The sequence below is a fragment of the Camelus dromedarius genome, chromosome 15 (genome assembly GCF_036321535.1).
Source record: "Camelus dromedarius isolate mCamDro1 chromosome 15, mCamDro1.pat, whole genome shotgun sequence".
Classification (NCBI taxonomy): Eukaryota; Metazoa; Chordata; class Mammalia; order Artiodactyla; family Camelidae; genus Camelus; species Camelus dromedarius.
Genome location: NC_087450.1, coordinates 11236342 through 11262072, shown reverse-complemented (window position 1 = coordinate 11262072; position 25731 = coordinate 11236342). Strand labels below are relative to the sequence as shown.

At 55.6% G+C, this 25731-nt stretch overlaps 1 protein-coding gene across 1 annotated transcript; it reads left to right on the top strand.

The window, feature by feature from the left end:
• Nucleotides 1-3381: 3381 nt before the first annotated feature.
• On the top strand, nucleotides 3382-20498 carry EMX1 (empty spiracles homeobox 1). The gene is made up of 3 exons (XM_064494395.1): nucleotides 3382-4252; nucleotides 10241-10425; nucleotides 19943-20498. Exons 1-3 carry the CDS (start codon nucleotides 3739-3741, stop codon nucleotides 20108-20110), a joined length of 867 nt encoding a protein of 288 aa, XP_064350465.1. The 5' UTR covers nucleotides 3382-3738; the 3' UTR covers nucleotides 20111-20498.
• The last annotated feature ends 5233 nt before the right edge of the window (nucleotides 20499-25731 follow it).

Sequence of the window (25731 nt, the reverse complement as noted above, 5' to 3'; positions counted from 1 at the left end):
CATTGGTCCTGGGCATCACAAACTTCTCTCACTCAGTCCTCACAGAGGTCCCACATAATGCTCACCATTTCACAGATGTACAAGCTGAGGCAAGATTGCTGGCCCCAGGTCTCACCATTAGTAAACTGAGTTAGGATTTGAGCCCAGGTTATTTCAGAGATGGAAGGAGGGAGGAGAAAAGTTGATGTGGGGCCAGAGCCAGGACAGACAGTCAGGGTCTCGTCCTCCAAGTAGGCATCAGGTTCCTCTGAAGAAAGCAAAGCGCTGGATTCGGGGAGATGGGAACCCAGGGAAGGGGCTGGATTTCAGGCAGCTGCAGAATAAAAGGTAAGCAGCCCACAGATGTGTGGGGCTGTAGGGTGCTCCAGCATGAGGGAGGCATGATCAACCTAGGGGATCTGGCAGAACCCAGCAGCCTGAGAGGGAGGACAGTAAGGTGGAGAGGAAAGGCTGGGGGACAGAGGTGGAGGGGAGAGGGGCACAGAATTTGGTTAAGGTGGCCGGCTGTCCACAGGTGAGGAGAGGAGGCATGCACACGGTCAGCTGTTTTGGGGAGGGGTCATATTGGGAGAGGTGTGAGAACTTATCAGAGACTGAGCTGGGATGTGCCACAAGAAAAGATTGGGGCGTGGTGGGAGCGCTGATGCTGGATCCAGAACACAGTGATAGGCTTAGAGACATCCTGAGGGTGACAAATTCTTCTCTTAACCTACTGCGGGGTCAGCTACAACAGGGAAAGAGGCCCTAAGAGGAAAGGAAATAGAGGAAACCGGGTAAGGGATAAATGTCTGCAGAGGGAGAAAAGGGAAGGAGGGAAATTATGGAATTACAGGAAAGGAAAGTGAGAGAAAGGCGTGTGGGGAGAGAGTAAGGAGAGGAAAAATAAAGGTAGAATTCCTATCACCCAGCGCACCCCCTCCAACCCCATCCCTAACCCTGTGAACAGGTGTGATCTTGGGAGGGTGGGCTACAGCGCCGGTATGGAGGTGGAAGGGGGTGGAACTTCAGCCAGGCCAGGACCAATGAGCTGTCCCACCTCAACGCAGACCATAACCAGACTCAAGTCACTTATCCTGTGCAGTCTGTTTCTTCATCTGTAAACGGGGTTGATGACAGACAGCTGGATGTCAAAGCATTTGGAAAGCACCACCACAAGGAGTCATTATCATAAAGGTCTATGGATTTACACACAAAGATGTAGACCTAGAGCCACACGAATGAACGCACATGTTGCCCGTGTGTAGGTGTAAGTCTAGGAATGGCCAGTAAATTCCAAGCTCTTCAACCTGCCAGCCCAGTTTAGCGAGTTCCGGGTTAAGGTCCAGCCTCGTGGTGGGGTAGGAGGTAGAGGCCTGCCGCTGGACAGGTGGGGTCCATCTCCTCTAGGGGCAGAAAGCTCTGGGGCGAGTTCAACTTGCTCCAGCTCCTGACTTCTCTGTCACAGGCCAAGTACTTGGTCTGTCGCCACAGAGCACAGGCCCAGGCAATGCTTATCCAACTAAACCTGCGTTCCTGCGGGGACCTTGCTCCAACAAAATCCCCTTCTGTCTCCTTTATATTAGAACGAAAATCTCGTTCTGTGCCTTTGCCCAGCTCCGCACCCTCGCCACCCTAGCGATACGACCTGCTTAGGTCCTTGTCCCCACTCGGCGGAGCTTCCTCTAATCTACGACTGAGGATGGCGCAAAGGGAGAGGGGTAAGAAATGGAGGAAAATGGGGGGGGGGGTAGGCGGGGGGTTGGGGAGTGACAGAGAGCCTGAGACAGAAATCAGAGAGAGGGAGAGACCAGCACAGAAAGAACCGGAGAGGCCAGCAAAAGAGACACAGGCGCTCGCTACGGATTCGGTAAGGATTCCTTCCGCAGGCATTTCTGGGGCGTCTCTGAGGTGCTCTGCCCGGGTCTGCCCCGGACGCGAGCGGCTGCAGGGTGCGGTAGTCTCACCCCCATCCTCTCGCCGTCCCCTCCCCACCTCGCCCAAGGGGGCCGGAACGGCTTCGGCGCGCGGGGGCTTTTCGGAGCAGTCGAGTGGAAAATAGACTTTAACCCGCTTTGTGGCAACAAGGGCGCCCGGAGCGCTCTCCGGGACCAGGGCTCCGGGCGCTCAGGCGGGCCGCTCCCAAGACCCGGCCTGGAGTTTTTGTAGAGTCAGGCGGCCCGCGGACCCCCTGGTCTCGGGGCGACGGGAGGCCCAGCCCGGATCCACGCACCCGCGCGCGGCCAGGCCGCTCTGACTGACCCCGACAGCGCCGAGGGAGCGGAACGCCCTGCGGTCCCCTTCTCTCAGTGCACTGGCAAGGTCCGTGTCCCGACCTCCCCACCACCGCCTAGCGCCCTCCTAGGCCTGAATGCGGTGTTTTCCTGCGACCTGGAAGCCCGGGTGAAAAAGTTTGCAGAGTGTTGGTTCTCCTTCCCAACTGCCCTCTCACCCCCAGGGAATTGGTGCACGAAATGGAAATTGGCTGGAGCAGAGTCGGCCGCTGCTCTGCGGGCGGTGCGAGTGGAAGGTGGTCGGGGTAGGCGAGGCCGCAGCTACGTTCCCAGGACGGCCGGTGTGTATTTTTGGGGATGGGCTTAGGCTGCTCGGCCACCTCCAATTCAAGACAGTGTCCCCAAGGCCTTGGCCTGGTCTGACCCACCTGCCCCACGACCAGAGAAGACGGAAGCCGAGGAAAGCAGATCTTCCTGAGCCGAGGCCAGCCGTCCTGGTGCGAGCCGGCTGCGGTGCCCCTGACTGGGCCAAGGAGCTGCTTCCGAGCCCTGCGAACTGCAGCTTGAGGACTGCAGGGTGATTGCTCCGATAGCTCCTCTCGCACTGTCCGCGGCCTGGCCCCCTTGTGAAAAGAATTGAGCGTCCCTTTCCGGAGCTGTCCCCAATAACACCCACAAAAAGCGAAACCTCAGGAACAAGGCCGAGGCTTCAGGCCGTGACCCAGGTGACCGGTGGTGGGTGATCGAGAGGGTCTTCGAGGCCAGGGGAGTAGAGAACTGGTTCTCGGGAGAACCTATTTGTTGCACCCCCCAAACACCTACTTTCCACTCGGATCCCAGTTAACTGAAAACTGAAACGACATCCCGAGACGAATTGGAGAGGGTTCAACTGATTTACACACTGAAAAGTGGGGTTGGAGTTTCCCCCAAGCCCCAGGACCCTCGTACGCCTCCTTCGGCTCACGCGTGTGTTGAGACGGTTGCGGCGGCCGCCAGACTCAGCTGAAGAGCCGAGACGCGAGAAGACGTGAGATGGGAAGGAGGCCTAGAGCGCCTCGCACAAGCTCCAGTCCGGCTTTTGCCTCCGACTGCTGGCTCGTTTCCCCACCCGCCGTCCCTCGCCCCGCCCCGCCCCGCCCCCCACCTTGGGGCAGGTGAGCGGCGGCCAATGGGCGAGCGCGGGGCAGGTGCCCGCTAACTCTCGCTTCGCAGCGCGGTGGACGAGGCCGGGCTGGACAGTGCTGGGAGGACCGGGGGTGGGGGTCGGTCCTGGCTGGACTCGGGAGGGAGGGGACCGGGCTCAGCCTCCAGGCCGTAGAGGCAGCTCGCAGCATCGCGCGGAGCCCGCGCCAGTACCGGCGCCGGAGCTGCCCGCTCGGCCGCAGAGGCCGGCGCGCCTAGCTGCGCGCGGTGGCCCGACTCCGCGTTCTCTGGCTCGCACGCCCCTCGCCGCTCCGCGCCTGGCTCGTCCGCAGGGGCTGAGCGCGGGCGGGCGGGCGGGGGAGGTGAGGGGTGCTGGTGTGTGTGCATGTGCCTGGCTGGGTGCACACCCCGCACGGCGGCGGAGCCAGGACGCGGAGCGCTCCCCAGAGCCCGGCTGCCTGGCTCGGCTCTGGCGGCCGCGACCATGTTCCAGCCCACAGCCAAGCGCGGCTTTACCATCGAGTCTTTGGTGGCCAAGGACGGCGGTACCGGCGGGGGCACTGGCGGCGGGGGCGCGGGCTCCCATCCCCTGGCGGCGGCAGCTTCGGAGGAGCCGCTCCGGCCCACGGCGCTCAATTATCCTCACCCCGGCGCGGCCGAAGCGGCCTTCGTGAGCGGCTTCCCAGCCACCGCGGGCGCCGGCCGCTCGCTCTACGGAGGGCCCGAGCTCGTGTTCCCCGAGGCCATGAACCATCCCGCGCTGACCGTGCACCCGGCGCACCAGCTGGGCGCCTCCCCGCTGCAGCCCCCGCACTCCTTCTTCGGCGCCCAGCATCGGGACCCTCTGCACTTCTACCCCTGGGTCCTGCGGAACCGCTTCTTCGGCCACCGCTTCCAGGGTGAGTGCCCACGCTGTGCCCGCTTCGGCGGCCGGCCGGCGCCGGAGCTGCAGTGGCGCGGGGGAGGCTCGGGGGCGTGCGGGGCTGTTCAGAAGTTGTTGCTGAGAAGGCTGCGGGTCCACAGAGGCCGATCCTAGGCAGGGAAGAGCCGCGCCAGATCCATCCGCGCTTTTACTGCGTTGGGTTCCCTCCCAGAGAACCAGGTTGGGACCTCCAGGCTTTCCCAAGAACTATGCCTGTCGGACGTCAAGCCCGGGCACATCCTCGGAGCTTCTCCTGGTCTTCCCCGAGGCCTGCATTAATCTCTTCTGGCTGAGCCATTCCCACACCAGAGCTCAGCGCCCGCCGCCCTCCCGCGGACCCGGCTGGACCCGGGACCATACTTCTCTCGCACTTCCACTACCAACTCCCAGGGATCCGTCCTCGCTGGCGCGGGAAGGCAGGGGAAAGTCCACCTGCGTGCCCCGGGTCTGTAGGAAGAAGGGGCAGAGGGGAGGGCAAACTAGAGAGTTAATGTTCAATGTTGAGTGCTCCGCTGTCTTGGGATGTTTCTCAGCAATCTCGACCCGACTTCGCCAAGTCACACGTGCCTGTCGGACCCAGGGTGGGGAAGATTTGCAGTAGCAAATCGGCTTCCTCCGCCGCTCGCCGACTTGGGGAACCCACCCGGCTACTCGGGGACTGACGGCAGTCCTCCCAGGCAGGGGGCGGGGGCAGAGGGCTTTGAAGGTCGTAGGCAGTCTAGCCTTCTAGTCTGCACTGGGCAATGGGTTTGCCAAAGAAGATACCCCACTGGTCAGTCTCTCTGTTTCTGTCTCTTCCTCTCCCCCTCTCTCTCACGTTCTTTCCCGAAGGAAAGAGTTGCATTAGTTGGAGTTCTTTTTCTTCCTTGAATTTGTTGGAGTTTTTCTTCTTTTTTTCTTCCTTCCTTCTTTTCTCCTCCTCCTCTTCCTATTTCTCCTTCTTCCTCTTCCTCTTCCTCCTCTTCCTCCTCCTCCTCCTCCTCCTCCTCCTCTTCTTCTTCTTCTTCTTCTTCTTCTTCTTCTTCTCCTCCTCCTCCTCCTCCTCCTCCCTCCCCTCCTCCTCCTTCTGATTTAATCTATGCAGTAATTGTTTTAGCTTCCGGTTTTATTTTGCTAGTGTAGACGAGAGTTAGCCTCATGAGGCTCCATGACTCAGGGCTAGGTAACCCGGCTTTCAGCGAAACAAACGAAAAGCACAGGGCTAGACCTCCTGCTCCTGGGGCTAACCTGACGATAAATCAAGTCTACACTGTGAAAATTAACTGAATGTCTGGTACAATTATCAACGTAAGAGAAGAAAAATGATCTCTTGAAGCTTTGGGTATAGCTGCTTAACTGTTTCACGGAAAGCTGCTTTCCCGGGTCCTGATTTGTCAGACAATTTTCTCAGTCTCATCTGCCCAGTAGATACTCACCCAGCAGATCCCACAAAAGAAGAAAATGTAATTGCTTGAGCAAGAATCTTTGTGGGCAGACTTGTCTGCCCTGGGGATTTCAAAGATGTGCCCAAATTATCCGGAGGAAAAAATGCGTATGTTGTTGGCCACTACGGACAAGAAACCTGTCAATTAAAATCAATGTTTACTGATAGAATAAAGTTTTATTTTAAAATGAGCAAACCACCTCAGTGCTCCATGGGCTGGGTCCCTGGCCTGGGTCTTTAGACCTGGTGACCGTGCGCCAGTTTGAGTTGCGGCTGTTTGTGAACCTTCGGGCCCAAGGCAGCTGAGGCACCGGCGTTAGGAGGCTGGTAGAGGGACACGGGCTCAGGTCAGAGCCGGTCCTGACCCCTGTGCTCTCTGCTTATGCTGAGATGGCCTCCCTGGGGACGCCCTCGGCTTTGGACCCCGCACCCCCACGCCCTCCGCGCCACCTTTCCCGCTTCTGGCCTTGCCGGCACGAGCTTGGGGCGCGAGGGCCGGGCCTCCAAGTGTCGGGGGCGCCTCGCGTGAGATCCAGCTCTGGCTCTGAGCATCCCCAGTCAGACGAGGCCGGATAAAGCCTTCGCAAAAACCTCTCGGAAATTGCCGCGGCTCCCTGAGCCATCAGTCCCGGCGGGCTCGTTGTCGAGTTGCAAAAACGGTTGCATTTTTCTCTCAAGAACTGTGTCTGGACGCGGAGATGGAGCCAAATGTGGCCGCATTTTTGAACACGGAAATCCGTTGGGCACTGAAGGATTTTTTGAACTTTGAGACGTTTTGGCTTCGGGGCTGGTCATCTTCCGGGCAGACCCCTGCAGCCCGGGCGCCCTTGCGTCTTGCGGTCCCGCGGGCCCCTCGGGCCTGCGAGCCAAGCCATTTCAGGCCCTCCGGCGCCGCGTTTTCTAGAGAACCGGGTCTCTGCGATGCTCATTTCAGCCCCGTTTTAATGCAAGAAGCGAAACCCTACACGAACGAAAAGGAACACGTCTGCGCTCTGTGCGCAGCGCTCTCCAGCAGCGCGGTGCCGGCGCGCAGGGAAGCGGCTTCTCCGCTGAGCAAGGCGATGGAAGAGGAAAAGCCAGCGCGGGATGCTCGGGACCACGCGGAGGGACCCCGAAGTCGGGGGCAGCTTTCGAGGCCAGAAGGGGAGGAGTTGGCGGGCACCGGAGTTAGCTACACTTGGATGCTATTTCCCCGGACAGCAGGAACTTTCCAGGCCGGGGAGCAGGGTCGGGAGGGGGCCGTGGGAGACGCAGCCCTGTGGGACTGGTGGTGGTAATGGGCCGGTGCTTCAAAGGGCGCCTTTGTTCCGGCGGGAGGCGGGGGAAAGAGGTTATCTCTGCTGCCGGGCGGGCCTCTCCCTCTCTTAGCCCCAGGCCCCTCCGCCCCACCATCCGGCCTAGAGTCCCCAGCCTGACACGGCCTCTCCAGGAGGGACTGCAGCCTGAGCCCTGGGCCACCGAATCGCTGGCTCCCACCTCCTGACGCCTCAGTCCTGGGAACCTCTATTGCTAGTTCCCAGCCATTGCCTTAAAGGGGCCCTCAGAGGGAGGCTGGAGGAAAATGCGGAGGAGTGGGGTTCAGTGAACTAGCTTCAGGGAAGGCCAAGCCAGCCCCTTTCCACTTTTCCACCCCTCCTTGTCTGAAACTGACAGCCCACTCTCACAGCCCAGAATTACTGCATCACAACAGGCCACATCGCACCCCAGTCCCAAGCTTGTTCTGCGCTTGTCCAGTTAAGGGAAACTGAAGCCTTGGTAGGGATGGTTGAGGCCTAATTCTGATAGGTCAGAATGAGAGGGGCGCAAGCACATAGGCACCTGGCAGCATCCTGCTCCTCATAGAAACATGTAGCTATTGATCAGTTTCTTGGGATGGTTAGTTTTGTACTAAACATACTTTTCCTTACAAGGAAAAGCCCTGCTTCTTTTGAAATCAAATCTGTCATCACTTATCAGCATCTTGAATAATTTTCCTGGCCTCTGCTTCTTCTTGGTTGGGTCAGAAGGGCCCCTATGTTTCTGTACAAGCACACACAGACTGCGGGACACATGCTATCTGTCCTGACAGAATATTACAGTGAACTAGGGCCATTCTGTCCCCAATTGAGAGAGATTGCAAGTAACCGAACTTTCCCCTAAAATAGCCGGACTTTGGGCAAAGAGGTACATGAATGTCAGGACAGAGAAGCTTGTTGCTTTCATCCTCCACTTTGGATAAAGACAAACACAGAGAACTCTACCAAACAGGTGATCAACACACACCAGGGAATTACAAAACAGCCGGCAAATCACACACACTGAGGTTGCAGTGCTGCTTTCTCAGCCCCACACTGCCCTTCACACCTCGCATCCCGTTCACTCACAACTGCGGGGTCTCTCCATGCTGCCACCTCACTTCTGACCAGCCACAGTCAACCTGATGAGGCTAAACCTTGGGATCATGGAGGTGTGCTGAGCTTTCTCTCTCCCTCTCCTGGTCATTTGTCCAGAGGAAACCACTGTTGGTATTTGACTTGAGCTTGGAACACTGATTTTTTTGAAACAATTTATTTTAATGTCAACAAGAAGTGTTTGCTTCTCACCCACCTCTCCCACTTTTCTCTGGCTGATCACTCTGGCCCCCACTTGCAGCTTTAATCCTTATTCCTACCTGGATCATCCTCCTTTCTCTCTAACCCCTCTCTGTCAGACCACCTCCCCTGATCATCTGTCTCTTCCGCCATCACAAGCTAAACCTCTCTTCCTTCTGTCAACCCTCAGAGCCCTGGGTCTGCCCCCACCTTGAAGGGCTCAATGGGCAGGGTGTCCCCCCTCTATCTTCCTGTAATGTGATTTCACCCCCTTTCGTGGCAGCACAGATTCAGCCACTTGAAACAGGTAAGGTGACTGGAAGTTAGTGACTTCACCCTGTCGGGAGGCTCTGTCTCCCCCCAGGTGCTAGACTCTCATTCCTAGGCAAATTTTATGCTGTTTCACAGAAAACCCCAGCAATAGAGTTTGCCTGCGTGTCCAAAGCCCATGGGCTTGGAGAAAGTAATGTCAGGCAGTTTCCACCAGCAGAGGGACATGAACAGTTACCTGGAGAGTTTTAGCAACAGCAGCTCAGTTATGTGCCCTTGCTTCACTGGCAGAGATATTTCCAGAGATGGGAGATCTCAACCAAATTATCCAAACAATTGTCTTAAGAACAAAACAACAATTCAAATTGAGTCAAACCAGTGGCCATTTCTGAAGAAATTAATTGGATCAGTCAATCTCAGCAGCTAACTCTGTCAAAACATTTCATCTAGCTCTCTGCATTGGTGGTGGGTCAGGGGTACTGTTATGTGCCGCTGTATGAGAAGCCATGGGTGGTGTCAGAGCCTGTTTCCAGTCTGTTAGCATGTGCAACCAAGCCAGAGGTTGTGTGAGAGTCTAAGGAGGGAGATGGGTCATGGAGACTGAGGCTGTGGGTGGAAGCTTGTTTTGGCTCTTGTGGTTCCTGACCCTACCACACCAGCCTCAGCCAGCTCCTGTCAGCCCCTCCTCTGGCATGTAGGAGCTCAGTCCCCATGATGGCCAACATTTGCCAGGGACAGTTACACTCTTTCGAAATCCTGTATGGTAAATAGAAGAAAAAGCCAGTAGGGAGGCTGGAGCATATATTCACACACGCCCATGCAGAAACCAATATACCTATATCTATATATATTAGACAGAAAGATGACATCTAGATATTTACACACATATTTCTTCAATGTGGGACTATTCAGGGATGAAGCAAGGCCTTTTCCCACGAGAGAGCAGTAAGTCTCCTGTGGGGAGAGTTTACCTGAAGGTCTGTGGGAAGAGAGGTGGGGAAAAGGGAAGAAGAAACCTGACTTTAGACCTCCAGGTGCTGCCTGGATGTTGACTTACTCCCTGGCCTATTTTTACCACTTGCAAGGTAGAGCCGGGGCTTGTTGGCAGGAATTTTCCACCACCTAGTAGCCTGAGCATCTAGCTGCAAGGCTGGCTCAAGCAGGAGTGAGGGGCGAGTTCCTTGGGTAGCCTCTAGTTCCTGGATCTGTGTTTGGTATTGGGATGCCTAACAGCCTGGCTGTTCCCCTTACCACCTTCCTGACACCCAGCCTCGTCTCTACTCTTGGTCCACTCTGAAGGAGAATTGATGGGGCAAGTGGACAAAGATAGCTCCCCACTCCTTGGCCTCTTCCGTTGCTCCAGACACTGTGGATTTGGGCCGGTCGGCGCCTCACCAGGCCTGGGCCCAGCTTCTGGCCCAACAGTGATCCCCAGCGCTGTGATTCCCCGGGCCTCGACCTGGGAGCTCTCAGCGGGGAGGTGTTGGGGAGGAGAGTGGACTGAAGGAAGGGGCGGCAAAAGGGAAAGGGGAGAATTTGGGATGGGGGTTGGGTGTCGAGGATTGGAGAGGGCAGCCGATCGCTCCGGGGGCGCGTGCGAGCGCGGCGCCAGGCCCGAGCCTGGCCGGCTCCCGCGGGCGGCTCACCGCGCGCTTCTCTCTGTCTGTATCTGCGTGTGTTGCCGTCGGCGGCGCGGCCGCAGCGAGCGACGTGCCCCAGGACGGGCTGCTTCTGCACGGCCCCTTCGCGCGCAAGCCCAAGCGGATCCGCACGGCCTTCTCGCCCTCGCAGCTGCTGCGACTGGAGCGTGCCTTCGAGAAGAACCACTACGTGGTGGGCGCCGAGCGGAAGCAGCTGGCCGGCAGCCTCAGCCTTTCCGAGACGCAGGTAATAAATAGTCCGCGCTCCGCCCGGGGTGGCGGTGGGGGGAGGCAGGTGGAGGTGGGGCGGGCGGGTGAGGGACCGGCCAGCCTCGCCCCCAGCCTCCCCCTGCTTCTCCCGCCGCCCCTGCGGCGCCCCCGCCAAGCCTGTCTTTAGAACCCCTTCCCTCCGACTGCCTTCAGCCTCCAGGAGGCCACAGGACTTTTATGAAACGCTAAGAACCTCCTAGGAGGTTGGGATCAAACCTTATTCCGACCCCGCTCCCACAGCCCATAGGAGCTGCCGGTTACCAGGAGGCGGCGGGCGGCCTGGGGAACCCGCCGAGCGCGGAGAGCCCACCCCACGGCCACTCCGGGCCCCCCAGGGCCCTCTGGAGCTGTCTCAGGCCCGCGGCTCCTGCAGCCCTTCTCCCGCCGCTGTTCTGGGGGCGCTTAGGGGTGTGCGGGGGTGCCCAGGCCTGTCCCTCTCTGGCTTCGCTGCCGTGCAGGGCAAAGCGGGCGCAGGCCTCGGCCGCCCACCAGCGGCTGTGCTGAGAGAGCCCACGTGTCCTCGGGCTATAAACATCTGAAGCAGAGGGCTTAGCCAGGGAGCGGGCAGTCCTGCTGGGGGTCCGAGCGGGGCTCTGATCTCTTTCCGGGCCGGCTGCCGGGGCTTTGAAACTGCGGTGTGTGCGTGCGCGGACATCTGGGGGGCCTGGTAGTGGTGGAAAAGGCGATTCTGGTACTCAGGGCCTGTTTTCAGCCACTTGAAGTGTTGTTGAGTCGGGGAGGGAGTAAACTGCAGCGGCGTTGAAGGGGTTTGAACTGGGTGATATTACAAGTACCGCGTAGTATGTTTCATAATTAAGAAAAAATTTAAGAACTAAATGGGAATTATAGGGAGGCAGATTTGGGTTTACTGTAAGTAAAGACTTTACAATGAATAAATGCTGTCTGGAAGCTCTTGGTCGGCCGGGAGCCCAGCGTGCTGGACTGGAGGCGGATTTCAGTATCTAGATGGGCTTCGGAAGACCTTAACTCCCTTCTGTCCCCGTCAGTTCCCAGATCTGCAAGGAGAGAGTTCAGCTTACTTGGCCTAGCAGCTCGAGCCCGCCGGCATTTCATTTTCTGCACCGCTTTCTGCTCGCTTCGCCCCCACCTATACCACCATCCTCCACCCTAGTCCCGGACTGTAGGAAGGCGTCAGGCTGTTGGCGGGAGTATGTGTGTGCGCAGCCTGGGATCTCCTGGGGAGCAGCGAGGCTACATGGAAGGTTTAGTGGGGAAGTCCAAACCCAAACTGCGTCTCCAGCTCCCTGCGGCCCGACCTCACTCTTTCCTGCTCCCTGCGCATTTCGGTATCTATTGTCCTATCTATAAGATGCCCTGTTTCATCAGCGCATTGCTCCCCTGTCTGTCACAGGACCCACGCTGTTTCAGACTTGCTAGCTGGGCTATTCGAACTGCAGAGTAAAGCTTACAAAACAACGGAATTAATTTTTAAAACATTTTAAAGAAAGATACGTTTTTAAAAAACCAAGTTAATAAAAATAATACCCCCATTCCCTTCTTGGTGAACAGTATTTTAAAACTGTTGTTTAAAACAGGGTGTCAATTTAAGAATGATGTTTATAGTTAACTTCATTTAAAAAGTAATAGTTATTAAATTTTAATTGCAGAAGTGTAAGAAAACAAAACAGTTTATAAGCCCACCGCCCACAGATGAACACTTGTTGAAATAATGTCATTGTTTTTAAACTTTCAGTTTTTTAGCTCTGTAAGAGCATTTTGAATAGATTTTCTTTCAACTGAACCTGGTTGCCTGTCAATATTTGCTCCTAACAATGCCAGTTAGTAAACCTAACGATTTTTTTTTGTTTTTAATTATAAGATGCTTAAACATATATTTAAAACAAAACCAGGCAGGAAATATCCAGCTTCACTAACTATCAAAACTCGTGGCTAATCTTGTTCCATCTATAAATGAGCTGGTTTAAGCATATGAAATAAGTAATAATAATAATAATATAATAATAATAGTAGTAGTAGTAATAATAATAATAATAAAGCTATGGGAGGTTTGAGCCTGAGATACTTCCTTGTGGTGGCCTGTGTTTCCAGGTGAGGCCTCTGAGATGGAGACATGAACTGGGCAGAGCTCCCCAGGCAGGTAGGTGGGATTCCAGTATCTACCTCCCTGCTAACTGACTGTGTGACCTTGGGCCAGTTACTCAACAACCCTGAGTTCTGGTTTCATCATCCAGAAAATAGGTTGTTTAAGGATTAAAGGCAGGTAATATTAATTCTCATCCCCAATGCTTCCCTTCCCTTTGTTTAAAGTAATATGTCAAGTTAGTGTTATAATAAGACCCAAACCTGGGCTTCCTGACTCTTAGTTCAGTCTTCTTCATCAAGAGAGCTGTCCTTCTGTCCCTCTCATAACTATCATTTGGATCTAGGCTGTGTAATTAACTAGTTATCTATCCCTCAGTATTTGCCGGGCAAGCTTACCTGTCATTTCTAGCTACCAGCTCTTTGTCAAGCATCAGTCACTCTCACCAGCCCACTGCCATCTATTTCTACTGTCAATATGTATATTTGTCTCTCAGAGCTCTCTAATCTGTCCCTCACAGTCGCTACTTTATATCTAGCCATGTACTTCTGTTTGCTCTCATTAAACTGCCTCCCCAAAGCTGGTTAATTTATATTTCTTATTTTCTATTCTCTTCTTCTTCCCAACAATAACTCCTATTTACCAAACTGTTGATTATCTCTTTATGATCTACTCTGTTTTATCTTCTGTGTATCCACTATCCCTCTCAAACTTCCATCTCTGCAGCTGGCAGATAGTATATGCAATGTCTGCTAATGGTTATCTCACTGGCCCTGGCTTTGTCTTCTGAGCCTCAGTTGCTGTATCTGTAAGATTGAATGAAACGAACTCCAGGGTCCTTTTCAGCCCTGAGCTTCCAGCTCATCTGTTTTCTACTTCTCTGTATTTCTGTTTATAATCCCTCCTCCAGGCTCTCAGAAGTCACGGCATACTTCCCATATATCATAATACATATAGGACTTTGCTGTTGTTTAATAATCTGCCATGTCCCAATGTCAATCTGTGCACCGGTTGCATCTGTCTCTCAAAGATATCTTAACATGCAGATTCCTGGGCCCTGCTAAGGAGATTCTCTTAGGAGTTCCAGGGTGGGACCCAGGAAAGTTTTAAAAGCATCTCTGTAGGCGATTCTGATGAATAATGGGTCTGAGCATCTCGGCTCTGGGAGGCAGAGGCCGAGCCTTCCTACTCACTGTGCCCCAGGGCCCAGCTCAGTGACCAGCAAGGAGCAGATGCTCCATAAACATGTTGAATGAATGGGCCAATTTCTCATGGTTGTACACTTATCCATATGTTAACTTTATCAGTTATTTCCTTCGCTCTCTGCCGTCACTGCTCCCTCCCTGTCCCTCTCCTTCTGTCTTTCCCTTACACTTTCATAGCTGACTGTTGATCTAGATGATCGAGTTTTATTTACCAATTCATGGGGAAAACTTCTGGAAGGCTTAGGCAGATCAGTGTGTGGGCCTTAATCCAGAGTTCAGGGGTGTCTGTATGCCCAAAGCTCTAGCTTGGGGTGTTGGGAGATGGGAATCCTAAGCGTCTCTGTTGCAGGTGGGGCTTTAGTTTGGTTAGGAGCGGGCTGTTTGTGCTGGGATGGCCATGGGTTAATCCAGGTGGTGGAGAGAGGGGCCCTGGGCAAGGGCTAGTTCTCCCTTCTGGCTCTAATTATTTGCTCATCACTGCTGTGGCACAGCCCGGGGGTCTGACCACGGTGAAGCCCACCTAAACTTTAGTCTTGGTGGCTGGTGGGGCAGACTCTGGCCTGGGTCAGATCAGAACCTCAAGCGCGAGTGAATGTGTGTGTGTAATGGGTGTGAGTAGCATGTGTGTGCGCCCACAATGTGGGGCACATGTGGGCTTAGTGTGATTGCTGCCCAAAGGTCAGGTGCTATGATCTATGCACATAGCCTGGTGTGCATCTGTGTGCTTCTGTGTACGTGGGGGGAGGGCATGTTAATTTTAGGCGGAGTGAGAAAAAGCATTTTATTGCTCTAGGCTGACCCATTGGTTAGTGTTTCCAGGTGCTCCTTCTGCTCTGAATAGTTCAGGAGGTGTTTCTTGACCTACCCTGGCTGAATTTAGCTGAGCTGTGAGGGGAAAGGGTGCAGAAATGTGGTTCTTGGCTTTGGAGAGCCCTCATTCAGTGCTGGGGCCTAAATGCAAAATGTGTATACTTGTGGGGTGTGCACGGGATGGGTGACTGGAGTCCCCTTGACGTCACAGCTGTAGACTCAGGGGGTCAGGGGAGAGTTGCGTGGGTGGAAGGCTCCTGGAAGGCCGCAGACATAGAAGGCTTGGAGGAATGTGTAGGATTCTAGACTGGTGGGGAGGAAGGGGAGGGTTTGAGGTTAAGATGGAGCAGGAGCTGTCAAGTCTGGTTACTGTCTTGGGGCTAGAGAGCAAGCGGGGAGGTCTTAGGAGGCAGGTGTGTGTGGCCACCTACCTATGGATTTTTTTCCCCCAGAGGCATGGTAAGAAGACTTTCTGCTCAGAATACTCTGCCTTTTGGGGGTTGGACGAGAGGGAAAGATCTGAGTGATGTGAATTTTAGGGAAAGGTCAAGAGGCCTTTGTTACTAGCTCACTGTGTGTTCTGAGACAGACTCATTCCTTCTCTAAGTCTTGGCTCTTCTTTAAGAACTTCTGCACCTCTGAAGCCCCAGGAGTCCAGTGGGAGGCAGGAGAGGGCAGGGGAGTTAAGGGAGACTGGAGTGCTTCTCTAAGGTCATGGTCCTGAGGAGGCAGACGAATCTTGTGATGTCTCCCTGAGAATGAGGGCAAGCATCCAGGGTGATATGAGAGGAGATGAGAAGGCTTAGGAAGGGTTCGGGCTCTGGTTGATGGGGAGTCAGAGGTGACCTCAGTTTGGTGGGGTGAGGGTAGAGCTTTGCATGGCATTGGGCTTGACCTTGAGAGTGGGAGCAGCTCACATGATCAAATGTTAGGAAATGGATCCCAGGGGAGAGGGCAGGGAGGAGGCAGGCTGAGGAGTGGTCTGGTTGATGTCTCCAAGCCTCTGCCTAGTCTGAGGACTTCCTCTGTGTCTGAGGGTGACAGAATAGGAGGACACAGAAGAGATAACAATAAGACATAAGGAGGAACTTCTTGTATCAGTTACAAGACTCAAAAACTCCTTGAAAGAGGCATTTGAACTCCTTGAGGAAAGGACAGGCTTCCACCTGAAAGTATGCAGGGGCCAGGAGCCACAGACGCCCACTGGGGATGGGCTAAGGTTGAGGAGTGGTGGAAAAGAAGGGATCCAGACCTGGTCCATCTGAAGGCAAAGTCTGAAATATTGCCCGGAGCTATAGTTCCCTTGTCTGTAAGTTCATTTGTCCATTCACTCATGCACGCCTTCATTCATTAATGCTCACCGTGATCAATCTGCTAACGCATTAATGCTTTCATTCATTCATTCATTCAACCACAGCCATTTCACCTTCTTTATCCTGCCTGACTCACGCTGACCCTTGTCCCCTCAACAATGGATCTTCCTCTGAAGCTTTCCCCTTAGAAAAGGGCAATCTAATCCACAGCATGGAGAATCAAGAATTGATCTTCTTGTAGAAGTGTCCACTAGGCTAAGCCAAAAGAGGACTCCATCTCTCCAGCAGTTAGCACTTCCCAAACTTCTTTTTCAATTAGACCTCATCCCCTCTGCCATTGATTTTCTCCGATTTTCCAGGTTGGCCCAAGCACCTCTTGTCTAGAGCATAGGGCTAGGTCACTTCACTTCTGCCCTGCTGGCTGAACATACCTGGAACATGCCTGCTGGTGCTCCAAGGCCGGCTCACACACCCCTTGGGTTCTCCAGGTTCCCACAGACTGATGTGGAGGCAGAGTTTTAAGCAAATAAATTAATGCATTGCTGGGGTCACTGTTACTAAGAAAGAGAAAAGTACTAAGTACAGACGGGTGATGGGGCACATCCAGACCAGGAACATGTGAGCAGGGTTTTGAAGGCTAAGTAAGAGTATTCCAGGTGGTGTAACTCAGACAAAAGTGGAGGCTCTTGGCAGGATCTCCCTTATATGAAAAACTAAGAGGCATTGAGTGAGGTGAGGACTTCAGAGGCCACAAGGAACCACTCCCCAAACCCAAAGGGCTCAGAGATGGGTGAGGGGTTCCTCTAGCCAATGCCCCAGTTGTGCCCTGGGGGCTTGAAGAAAGGTGAGTGGTGTGCCGGGCTGGGGGAAGGCAGGTGCAGAATAAGCAGCCTCCTGAGGCCGCCCCCCGACCCCAAGCTGGTAGCCACGCTGTGTAATCTGGTTCCTTTCGAGGTCCTTGTCTTCTAGGGGAGTGGCTCCGGGGTGACCCCAGAGTCTCATGACTGCATGAGAGTGCTCATGGGGTGTCTTCTTGTCTCTTACTGCACTCAGAGCCCAGTTCCTTTTCTTTATCCAAATAAAAGAATTACTATTAATTGTTATCAATAATGCACTAAAGAAAAGTCAGAAAAGTGGAGACAAAAAAGAGAAGTCACCCACACTTGGGGTCCACTTCCTTCTAGTCTTTTTTTCCCCATGCCTCGGCTCTGTTTTGCCATGGTTGTGATCACGCTGTGCCCAAACTGTGCATCCTGCCGTTTTCACTGATATTACTAAGTCATAAGCATCCCCTTGTCATTACAGTCTTTGTAAACAGCATCTGGACACTCAGCCCAAGGCTGTTCTCAGGAAGATAGCCAGGCTGCCTGGGGAGAGTTTTCGTCCCTGTTTCTAGAGAGCTGCCTTCTTGACCTAGTAGTATTCACGGAGAGAATATTCAGAATCACTTTTCATTTGAGTGTGCCAAGAAGCTGCCCCTGGTGTGAAAACACACCCTGTGCCTGAATTTCCACCCCGATGCGTTCCTTCTTTGGGCTGGTGATGCTGGGTAAGGGTAGCCAACTGGGTCCATCCCACTAGAGGGGAGTCTTCTTTCTGGTAGGAGACTTGAGAGTGTGTGTGGGAGAAAAAAGGTGCAGAAAGGGGCTCTCTGTCCCCGGTGATGCGCAGGGCTGCCCCGAGTCACCTGTGACCAGGCTGGCCACGCTTAGCCCTTGGGGCTCTCAGGAACACCGCCCCAGCCCTGCATCCAGGCCTGGGTCACACACACACACGCCTTGCACAGGAGGCTGGGCGAGCTCACCCGCCTCCGGGCTGGCACAGCCACAGTGGGCTCCAGGGCCGGGGGCAGGGGCCAGGCTGGCTGCCAAATGGGTGTGCCGAGAGCCACCTAGGGCCCAGCCCACCCTGTGCCCGAGGACAGGTGGCCATGGAATCCAGAAGCCCTGTGCCTAGAGCATCCACCATCATCCCTATCTACCTGAGGTGGGACGTGCAGGCAGTGGTTTTGAATGCTGCCCTGGAAGGAAGGGAAGAAGGCCCTCCCCCACTCCGTCCACAGATACCAGCCACTTCATCTCCTCCTGTCCCTGGCTGACTGCTCTGCGGAGCACCGATCACTGGCTGCCCTCACTCCCCTCCTAGTGCTCTAAAATCAAGGGGCAGGGCAGGTGGTGCCATGGAAACCCTGGGGAGGGGCAGCTAGGGGGAGCCCTGGGTTGGGTGGGCTCCATGGAGGGGACCGAGGGGAGTGTCTGGGAAGTGTGAGGGTGGACCACCCTGGGCAGGAGCTGCTCCCAGGGCCCAGATGCCAGGCCTGCTTTGGCTGCCTCTGCCTGGCTTTATGGCTAATTCCTAAGCTTTTCACCCATTCTCGGGGAGCAGGGGCAGAACTGGGTGGTGTTTCTGAGGATTGCCCTTAACCCCACCCAGGAATCAAGCATCTCCCCTCAGCAGTCACTGCTGCTGCCAAAAGCAGGGTGCTCTTGTCCTTCCACACACGACTTACCACTCCCCAGCTGCATGGGCACCACGGGTCGATCACTCCAGCTGCAGTTGGCAGCACCTACTTGCTTTTTAAGTGTGCTATCATTTCCAGGAAACCATCCATGCCTTGTAACCCAACCCGTCTGCATCACCTCCTGCAGGGACCCTCTGGAACAAAAGCCTAGGAGGTGCCCTGGCGCTGCAAGGGCCCCAGAAAACATCTCACCTATGGGTGAGGGTCTCAAGTCCAGAGAGGGGAGGGAATGTAGCAGCACCCAGGCCCCTCCTGCTAACTCTGCGGCTGATCTGGTCTGGCCTGGTTCTGCAAGGCTGATTAAAGGACTGTAGTCAGGAGGAGTTGACAGACCAAGGCTTTCTCCACATTCGTCAAGACCTAAGACTAATTGGGAACCAGGATGATCCTCCCAGATTTTGCACGAAAAGATGTTAAAGGCTGTCTGTGTCCTGGACACTAAGCAAATGCTGAAGGAGTTGGGAGAAGGGATGGACGATCACAGATGAGACTAAATCTGGGGAGGCTTCCTGGAGGAGATGGGCTTAGTGTCGTAGACCTGCACTTGCCTTCCTGCCCCGCCCCCCCCACCTCCTCATCACAAAGGATGGTTGTCTGGTCTCTGACCCCAACCCTTGTCAGGGCTCTCACTGCCTGTCACAGAAGTGGGAGGCTGTCTGTGTTTAAAGAGGAGCTCACTTCTGTCCCCTGGGATTTCTCCTGACTGTTCCTTGTGTGACCTGTTTCCACATCTGGATAGGCTGCCAGGGCCAGTGTTACGGGGGCAGGAAGCCAGAACACTGCCCTGGGTGGGGCTGCAGACACCCCTATGTCTAAGGAGGGTGAGGCCTCATTGGTGGATTTCAGACTCCTCTGAGGGGCTGGCACACAAGGGGCCAGGACTCCCCACTCACCCAGCTCTGCCTCTGTTGTGGGGTGGGGGAGTTCCTCCTGAGGTCACTAAGACAGCACCCCCTGGTGAAACAGACCTAGATGGCCTGAGATGTTAGAGCCTGGAGCGGAGGGGTCCAGGACCCTAGGAGTGCTCTGGCTGCCCCGGGCACTGCTCTTGGTGTGGCCACAGCCTCCTGGTTATCGAGTCACGTCCACTCTGTTTCTTTGTGCCACAAAGGGCACAGGGTGGCCCAGAGGGTGTTGCTAACACCTGGCCATCAGGGAGCCCACCAGGGAGCCCATCAGGACCGCTGTGATGGCTTTTCGTATGTTCCCTCATTTACGTTCACATCAACTCTGTGAAGAAGCAATTATCAATCTCTTCTCTTAAAACCCGTAGGGACCCAAGTCTCTTTCCTTTACTGTGGCTACAGGAACCAGGCTGCTCGGCAGCTGCAAGATCCCCTCCTCTGCTGAGAGGGACAGGAAAACAGTCCTCTCTGGCCCGCTGTGCCCTCCCCGTGGCCCCCTCTCCTTTGTGTCTGGAAGGGCAGGCCTCCAGACCCGGCAGGTGGCACCTGCCAGAGGAGAGGACCCTGGCCTCGGTTTCCCCATCTGGCTCCCAGCTCAGCCTGAGTGCTGAGGCCCTGAGGGCCGCTCTGGGGGCCTCCTGGGTGTTTCTCACCTGTGCCCCTCCCTCCCTGGCCCAGGTGAAGGTGTGGTTCCAGAACCGGAGGACAAAGTACAAGCGGCAGAAGCTGGAGGAGGAGGGGCCCGAGTCGGAGCAGAAGAAGAAGGGCTCCCACCACATCAACCGGTGGCGCATCGCCACGAAGCAGGCCAACGGGGAGGACATCGACGTCACCTCCAATGACTAGGGCGGGCAGCCACGAACCCGCGAGGGCAGAGTGCTGCTCACTGCTGCCAGGCTCCCCGCTGGGCCCAGCAGGACTCTGGCCACCCCTTGGCCGGGCTGTGTGGAGGCCTCGGTCACGGCTCCAGGGGGCTTGGAGCCTGGGGCACCACCGACAGAGGGACAAGGAATGGGCTGGCTGAGGCCCTGGACGGCTCTACCTTCTCCTTGGAGAGCCTGCCTGCCTGGGCAGGCTGTCGGCCACTGCAGCCTCCCAGCCACTCTGCATTTCTCTTATCTCATTTTTGTTTTGATGCGTTCCTGTTTTAATTTATTTTCCAGGCGCCCTCTGTAGTTCTTAGTGATCCCCTTGTGTCTCCCTATGGGAATAATAAAAGTCTCTCTCTTAACAACACGGGCATCCAGCTCCAGCCCAGAGCCTGTGAGCCTCGGGTGGTGGATTCTGACTCTGAGGGCCAGTGGGATCTGGCAGAACAAGCGTGTTCAGGGCCTGGGAGCTTGGGGTGGGACCTTGGAGACTCAATCCGTTAACCCTTCTCCTTTGTTGGTGGTTGACCCTTGTCTCTAGCTCCAACTCCACAGCAAGAGAAACTGAGGTGGGACATAGAGAAGGACCACCCTGTGTCTTGAGGGTGGCAATGTTCAAGCCTTTCCAGGCTTAATGAGCCGTGGGAATCAGGCCCAGGTGGGTCAGGAGAGGAGAGAGCAACTGTGCTTCCCCATGCTTAGAGCCCTGACGGCCTCTCTCTTTGAGGGAAAAACAGGAAACAGGGAGTATTGTGGGCTGGGTGGAGGGGGCACCATTCACAGAAGCTGACAGTCCTTGCCCCAAGGCCTGGCCCCACCAGGATGCTCACCTGTCCCTGGAGAGCCCCCCTGGACAGATGAAAGCTTCAGAGACAGGGTTTGAAGCTGAGCTTGCCATCAGTTCCCGAGGACTCAGGGCCTCCCAGCCCGGGGAAGAGCTACTAGGCAGGGCCCACTAAGCTGTCTGGCTCATCTGCCTCCAGTTTGTCCACTTGCTTTTCCTGCTTGTCACACATCAAGTTCTCCTTCATCCTAAGAAGCAGGGGGTGTTCTCCTAGCACCCTGTTCCTTACAAGACCTGCCTCTACTTCTTGGTCTCCCATGTGCTCCCCAGCCCTCTGCTCTTCCACCTCTGCCTCACCACTGGGTGGATGCTGATGACAGTCCCCAACCAGGGTTACCGCCACCCCCTTGTGGCCAAACCCAACCGCCTCCCATCTGGCTTGACTGCTCCCCATCTTCTGACCATTCCCTCCTGGACTCCCCCACCCTTCCCCACCTTCACTCCAGTACCGCTGACACCTCTCCCAGCCTTTCTAAGTCCTCCCCAGGCTTGTCCGTGTCCCGTCGCCTCTGTCCACCCCAGGGTCAGCCCTGGCTCCTCTGGCCTCCCTCACTGCACCCGCCACTTCCAGGACTGCTCTTTGTTCCCAGCCGACGCCTCCAGCCGACCTTTGCTGAACTGCAGCCCCCCCCCCCCCAAGCTGGCTGCCTGCTGCACTCCATGCCCCCCAGCTCCTCAGACCCGACTGTTCACAGCTGACTCATCGCTCCACCTGTTCTCCCGGACTGCCCACCTTCACAAACAGCCAAGGTTTCTTCTGCCTTGGGAAATGGTGAACATGGATCCTGGGATTTGGGAGGGGAATGGAGGAGTGGGAGGCATAAAGAGGTCTGTGCGGACGTCAAGGCTGAGGCCCACTTCAAAGGAGGGCCTCCATGCTGCGGCCAGGGTTCTCTTCCCTAAGCCCAAACAGGACCCCATCACCCCTTCTAAGCCCCACAGACGCTCCCTTCTTTCCCACCCTTGGCATCTCCTACCTCGCTGCTGGTGCCCTCTGGTTCGGTCTCACCCACGTCACCTTTGTCCCCCAGTGAACCATGGCTTTTGCCTGCGCTGTGCCTTTACTTATCCTATTCTTGGTGCCTAGAATGTCCTGGGGTGGGGCGTTGATCAATGTTGAAGTCGTTGGAAAGATGTCAAGGATGTCAAAGGCCCAGCCTTGTTGCCTGGGGGCACACACAGGGATCCAAGCACAGAAGGTCCTGCTGCTGGGGTTGTCAGTGTCTCTCCTGGGCCCAGTCAAGGCTAGAAACCAAAGGGCTGAACCCCATCCCAACCCGCCCCCCACCCCTGCCACCGGGCCATCAACCAGGAAAACGCATCCCTCACATCTTGAAAGTCCCAACCTGGGTAAGTCCAAGTTGAACCTCACGGTGGGCTCTCACTGCCAGACGTGGGGGATAACCTCTGGGGAGCGTGTACGCACGGGTGGGGTGACGGTAAGAAGAGGAGGCATCTTTTTGGCACCAACAGGGGGCAGAGGAATGCGTACACTCCAGATTCTCTCACTCAGTGGAGGGGGAGGTGCAGGAAGATCACAGCAGAGCACCCCTGTCATCCAGATAAAGGGCTGGAAAGGACCCAAGGAAACCTGCCAATCTTCCTAGGCCGGGCCCGCAAGGGGCGGGGCGGGAGTCCCCATCGCACTCCCATCCGTGCCCCCATGTTGTGCCTCTCCCCACAGACAGTAAATATTGGTGTTGTGACTTCATTAATAAAGGCTTCTGTGAGCCTGAAAAACATGGAATCAGGATGAACTATTTTCTGAGCTGCGGGCTTGCCAGGTTTGCTAATTTGGGAGATTTTGGGCCCTCTCCAGGGAACAAACCAAAGTCTCTCTCGAAGAGACACAGATGCAGACGGGAAGGGGAGAGGAAGCCGAGGAATGGTGCTCCCCTCCCTCCCCCGAGCGCTCCTCCCCCTGGAGATCAAGCCCTGCAGAGGTGAGGACGGTGGACAGGCTGCTCAGCAGATCTTCCCTGGGCCAGCCCGACTCCGTCACGTCCCCTCATTTGGGCTGGCCCCCCGCCCCCGGGCCCGGCAGATTCCCATGGGCTGAGTGACTACTGAGCACCTGTGAGAACCCCAGGTTGCGGGTGACTGATGTGGAGGGAACGCAGGGAGCTGTCCTCATCTCTGGTGGCCCAAGCCGCGTGCCTCACCTTCAGGGCGTGGTCTTTACTCATCCAGTTGTCCGCGGAGCTCTTCGGGGTCAGTCCCTCTGGCCTCCGCAGCAGCATGGCTCCCGCCCTTGGCATCCCTACACTTGGTTTACACCAGTGCCTCCTCACCGGTTCTATGACTGCTTCCGGGGGTGCTTCATGGAGCCCTCCCTCCTCGTGACCTGGGTTCTGTCCCCGAGGGAGCCAGGCCGGTCCTGGCCCCGGGGGGCAGCCGCACAGCGGGAGGGGCAGGGAGGCCCGCAGGCTGAGCGGTGCAGGCCCAGCCAGCTTTCCTGTCAGACAGGCGCTGCCGATGCGGAGCCAGACATCGGGAACAGGTTTAACCAATTACCCGAGCGCCCCATCTGCTGTCTGGGGTGTGTGTGAGGGTGAGTGCATGTGAGGGTGTCTGGGAGTGTCTGGGAGGGCTGTGGGCGTGCGTATGTGAGTGTGACCATGTGGGTGTGTGTGGGTGTGCGGCTGCATGTCCCGGTCAGCCCCCTCATTTGTCTAAAACTGTGGCTACCAGCTCTTGGTCCTTCTGTCTCCCCACGACCTGGGGGTCCACGCGGACAACCCACCAGCACCTCAGCCTCTCATCCCCTTCTTTCCTCATCTCCACCCACCCCCAGGAGGTATCAGGACCCAGAATTGCGCCTTCTTTCAAATCACATGTTCAGATGTCCTTTCCTCTCCGACCGCACGTCCTGCCCTCGCACTCACACATTTCCCTCTACATCCATGCTTTGACCTCTCACACTCCTCTGTTATCTCCCTGACATCACCCTGTCCCTGTCCCCTAGTTGCACCTGCCTGGCAGAATCACAAACTTGCTTGGGCCTGTTTTCCCATCTGCCCTTGCAGCTGAGTCTGAGGACATCAGGCAAGCGCTCTGGTTGGCACCCCTCGAAGTCCGAGGTCCCAGCCTCAGCTGAGGTCTCACCCTGTGAATAAGCCCACTCCCGTTCTCCACAGGTGTCTCCATCCTCCCCCACAAGCTTCTCCCCCAAACCTCTCTCCTCCCTTACCCTCGGCAGAGGGCCTCACTTCCCCTTCAGAGGGGAAAAAGAAGCACTAAAAAGGAACACCTTCATGTCAGTCAGGGGCCTGGTGGAAAGAGAGGGTCTCTTCAAATGGAGCGCTTTGAGGAGAGTTGAATAAAGGAACAATTAACAAATTCTGGAAAACCAAGAGAAGTTGCAGTACCCCAGGGCTGGCAACCGTGGGGAATCCACATGGCCCTTAGGCCTGAAGAGGCCAAGGGCGGGAGCAGTTACCCAGAAGCTGAGAGGGCAGTGGGTGGAGAAGGTTGCGGGGTGGATCTGGAGGGGCCAGGGAGCTCTAGCCTCTTACCCGGCTTCCCACCCCCGGACCCACACCGCCTGCATCCAACCCATTCTCTCCACTTGCCTCCTGTCATCACCCAAGACCCTTCCCTCCTTCTGGCCAGGGAAGGCCCTCCTCGCTCCTGGGTGGTGCTTCTGCTTTCCCGCCTTTACGGTCCCTTTCACTCTTGTGCATCAGTTTCAAAGTGCCCAGGAGTCTCCGTTCTAAAGCCCTCCCTTTGCCCCATGTCATGCTTCAGCCACGTCATGTTTCTCTGCCCAACTCACAACCAAACTTCTGTAAGGAATTAGCTACACTGGCAGTCAGTGAGAGTCCGGCTAACTTAACCCACGGAGATCTGGCTTTTGCCCCGACCACACTCCACTGAGATCATTCTCTCCAGGTCCTTTTAAGAAACACACCTTGGTCATCATCTTCCTTCAGCTCTCAGCGCCTGATAAATTTGTGGACACCCTGTCTGACTTGAAGCGTTCTCTTCCCTTGTCCTCCGGGATACCACTCTCTGCTTATCTTCCGTTCCTGTATCAGTCTGCTGGGGCTGCCATGGCCAGCACCGCACACTGGGTGGCTTACACACAGAAATGTGTTTTCCCCCAGTTCTAGAAGCTGAAAGTCCGAGATCGAAGTGCCAGCAGGGTTGCTGACTTCTGAGGTCTCCGTCCTAGGCTTGCAGATGGCTGTCTTCATGTTCACGTGGTGTTCTCCCTCCTTGCCTGTCTGTGTCCAAACTTCCTCTTAAGGACACCAGTCATACCGGATTAGGGCCCACCCTCATGACCTCATTTTAACTTAATTACCTCTTTAAAGACTCTACCTCCAAATACAGTTACATTCTGAGGTACTGCGTGTTGGGACTTCAACATATGAATTTGGTGGGACATAATTCAGCTCATAACACATTTCTTGTGGCTGAGCTTCTTGGCAGACCAGCCTCCCTGCCTCTACCCAGGCCTCACAGATAAGGACTCCTCGAGGTTCCAACCCAGGTCTTCCTCTTCTTACCCCATATACCCCACCCCCCAGATGGTTGCCACTGGTCCTTTAGCTTCAGGTGCTCTCAATAAATGGATAACTTGCCAGTCTGCATATCCAATCCCGACCTGCCTCCCGAGCTCCAGACAAACACCCCCAATTGTCTCCTGACATCTGAACTTGGTGATCTCATAGTAACCTCTAATAACCTGCAGAACAGAACGCATCATCGTCTCTGCACATTTGTCCTTCCTTCTCTGTTCCTTAGTGCTG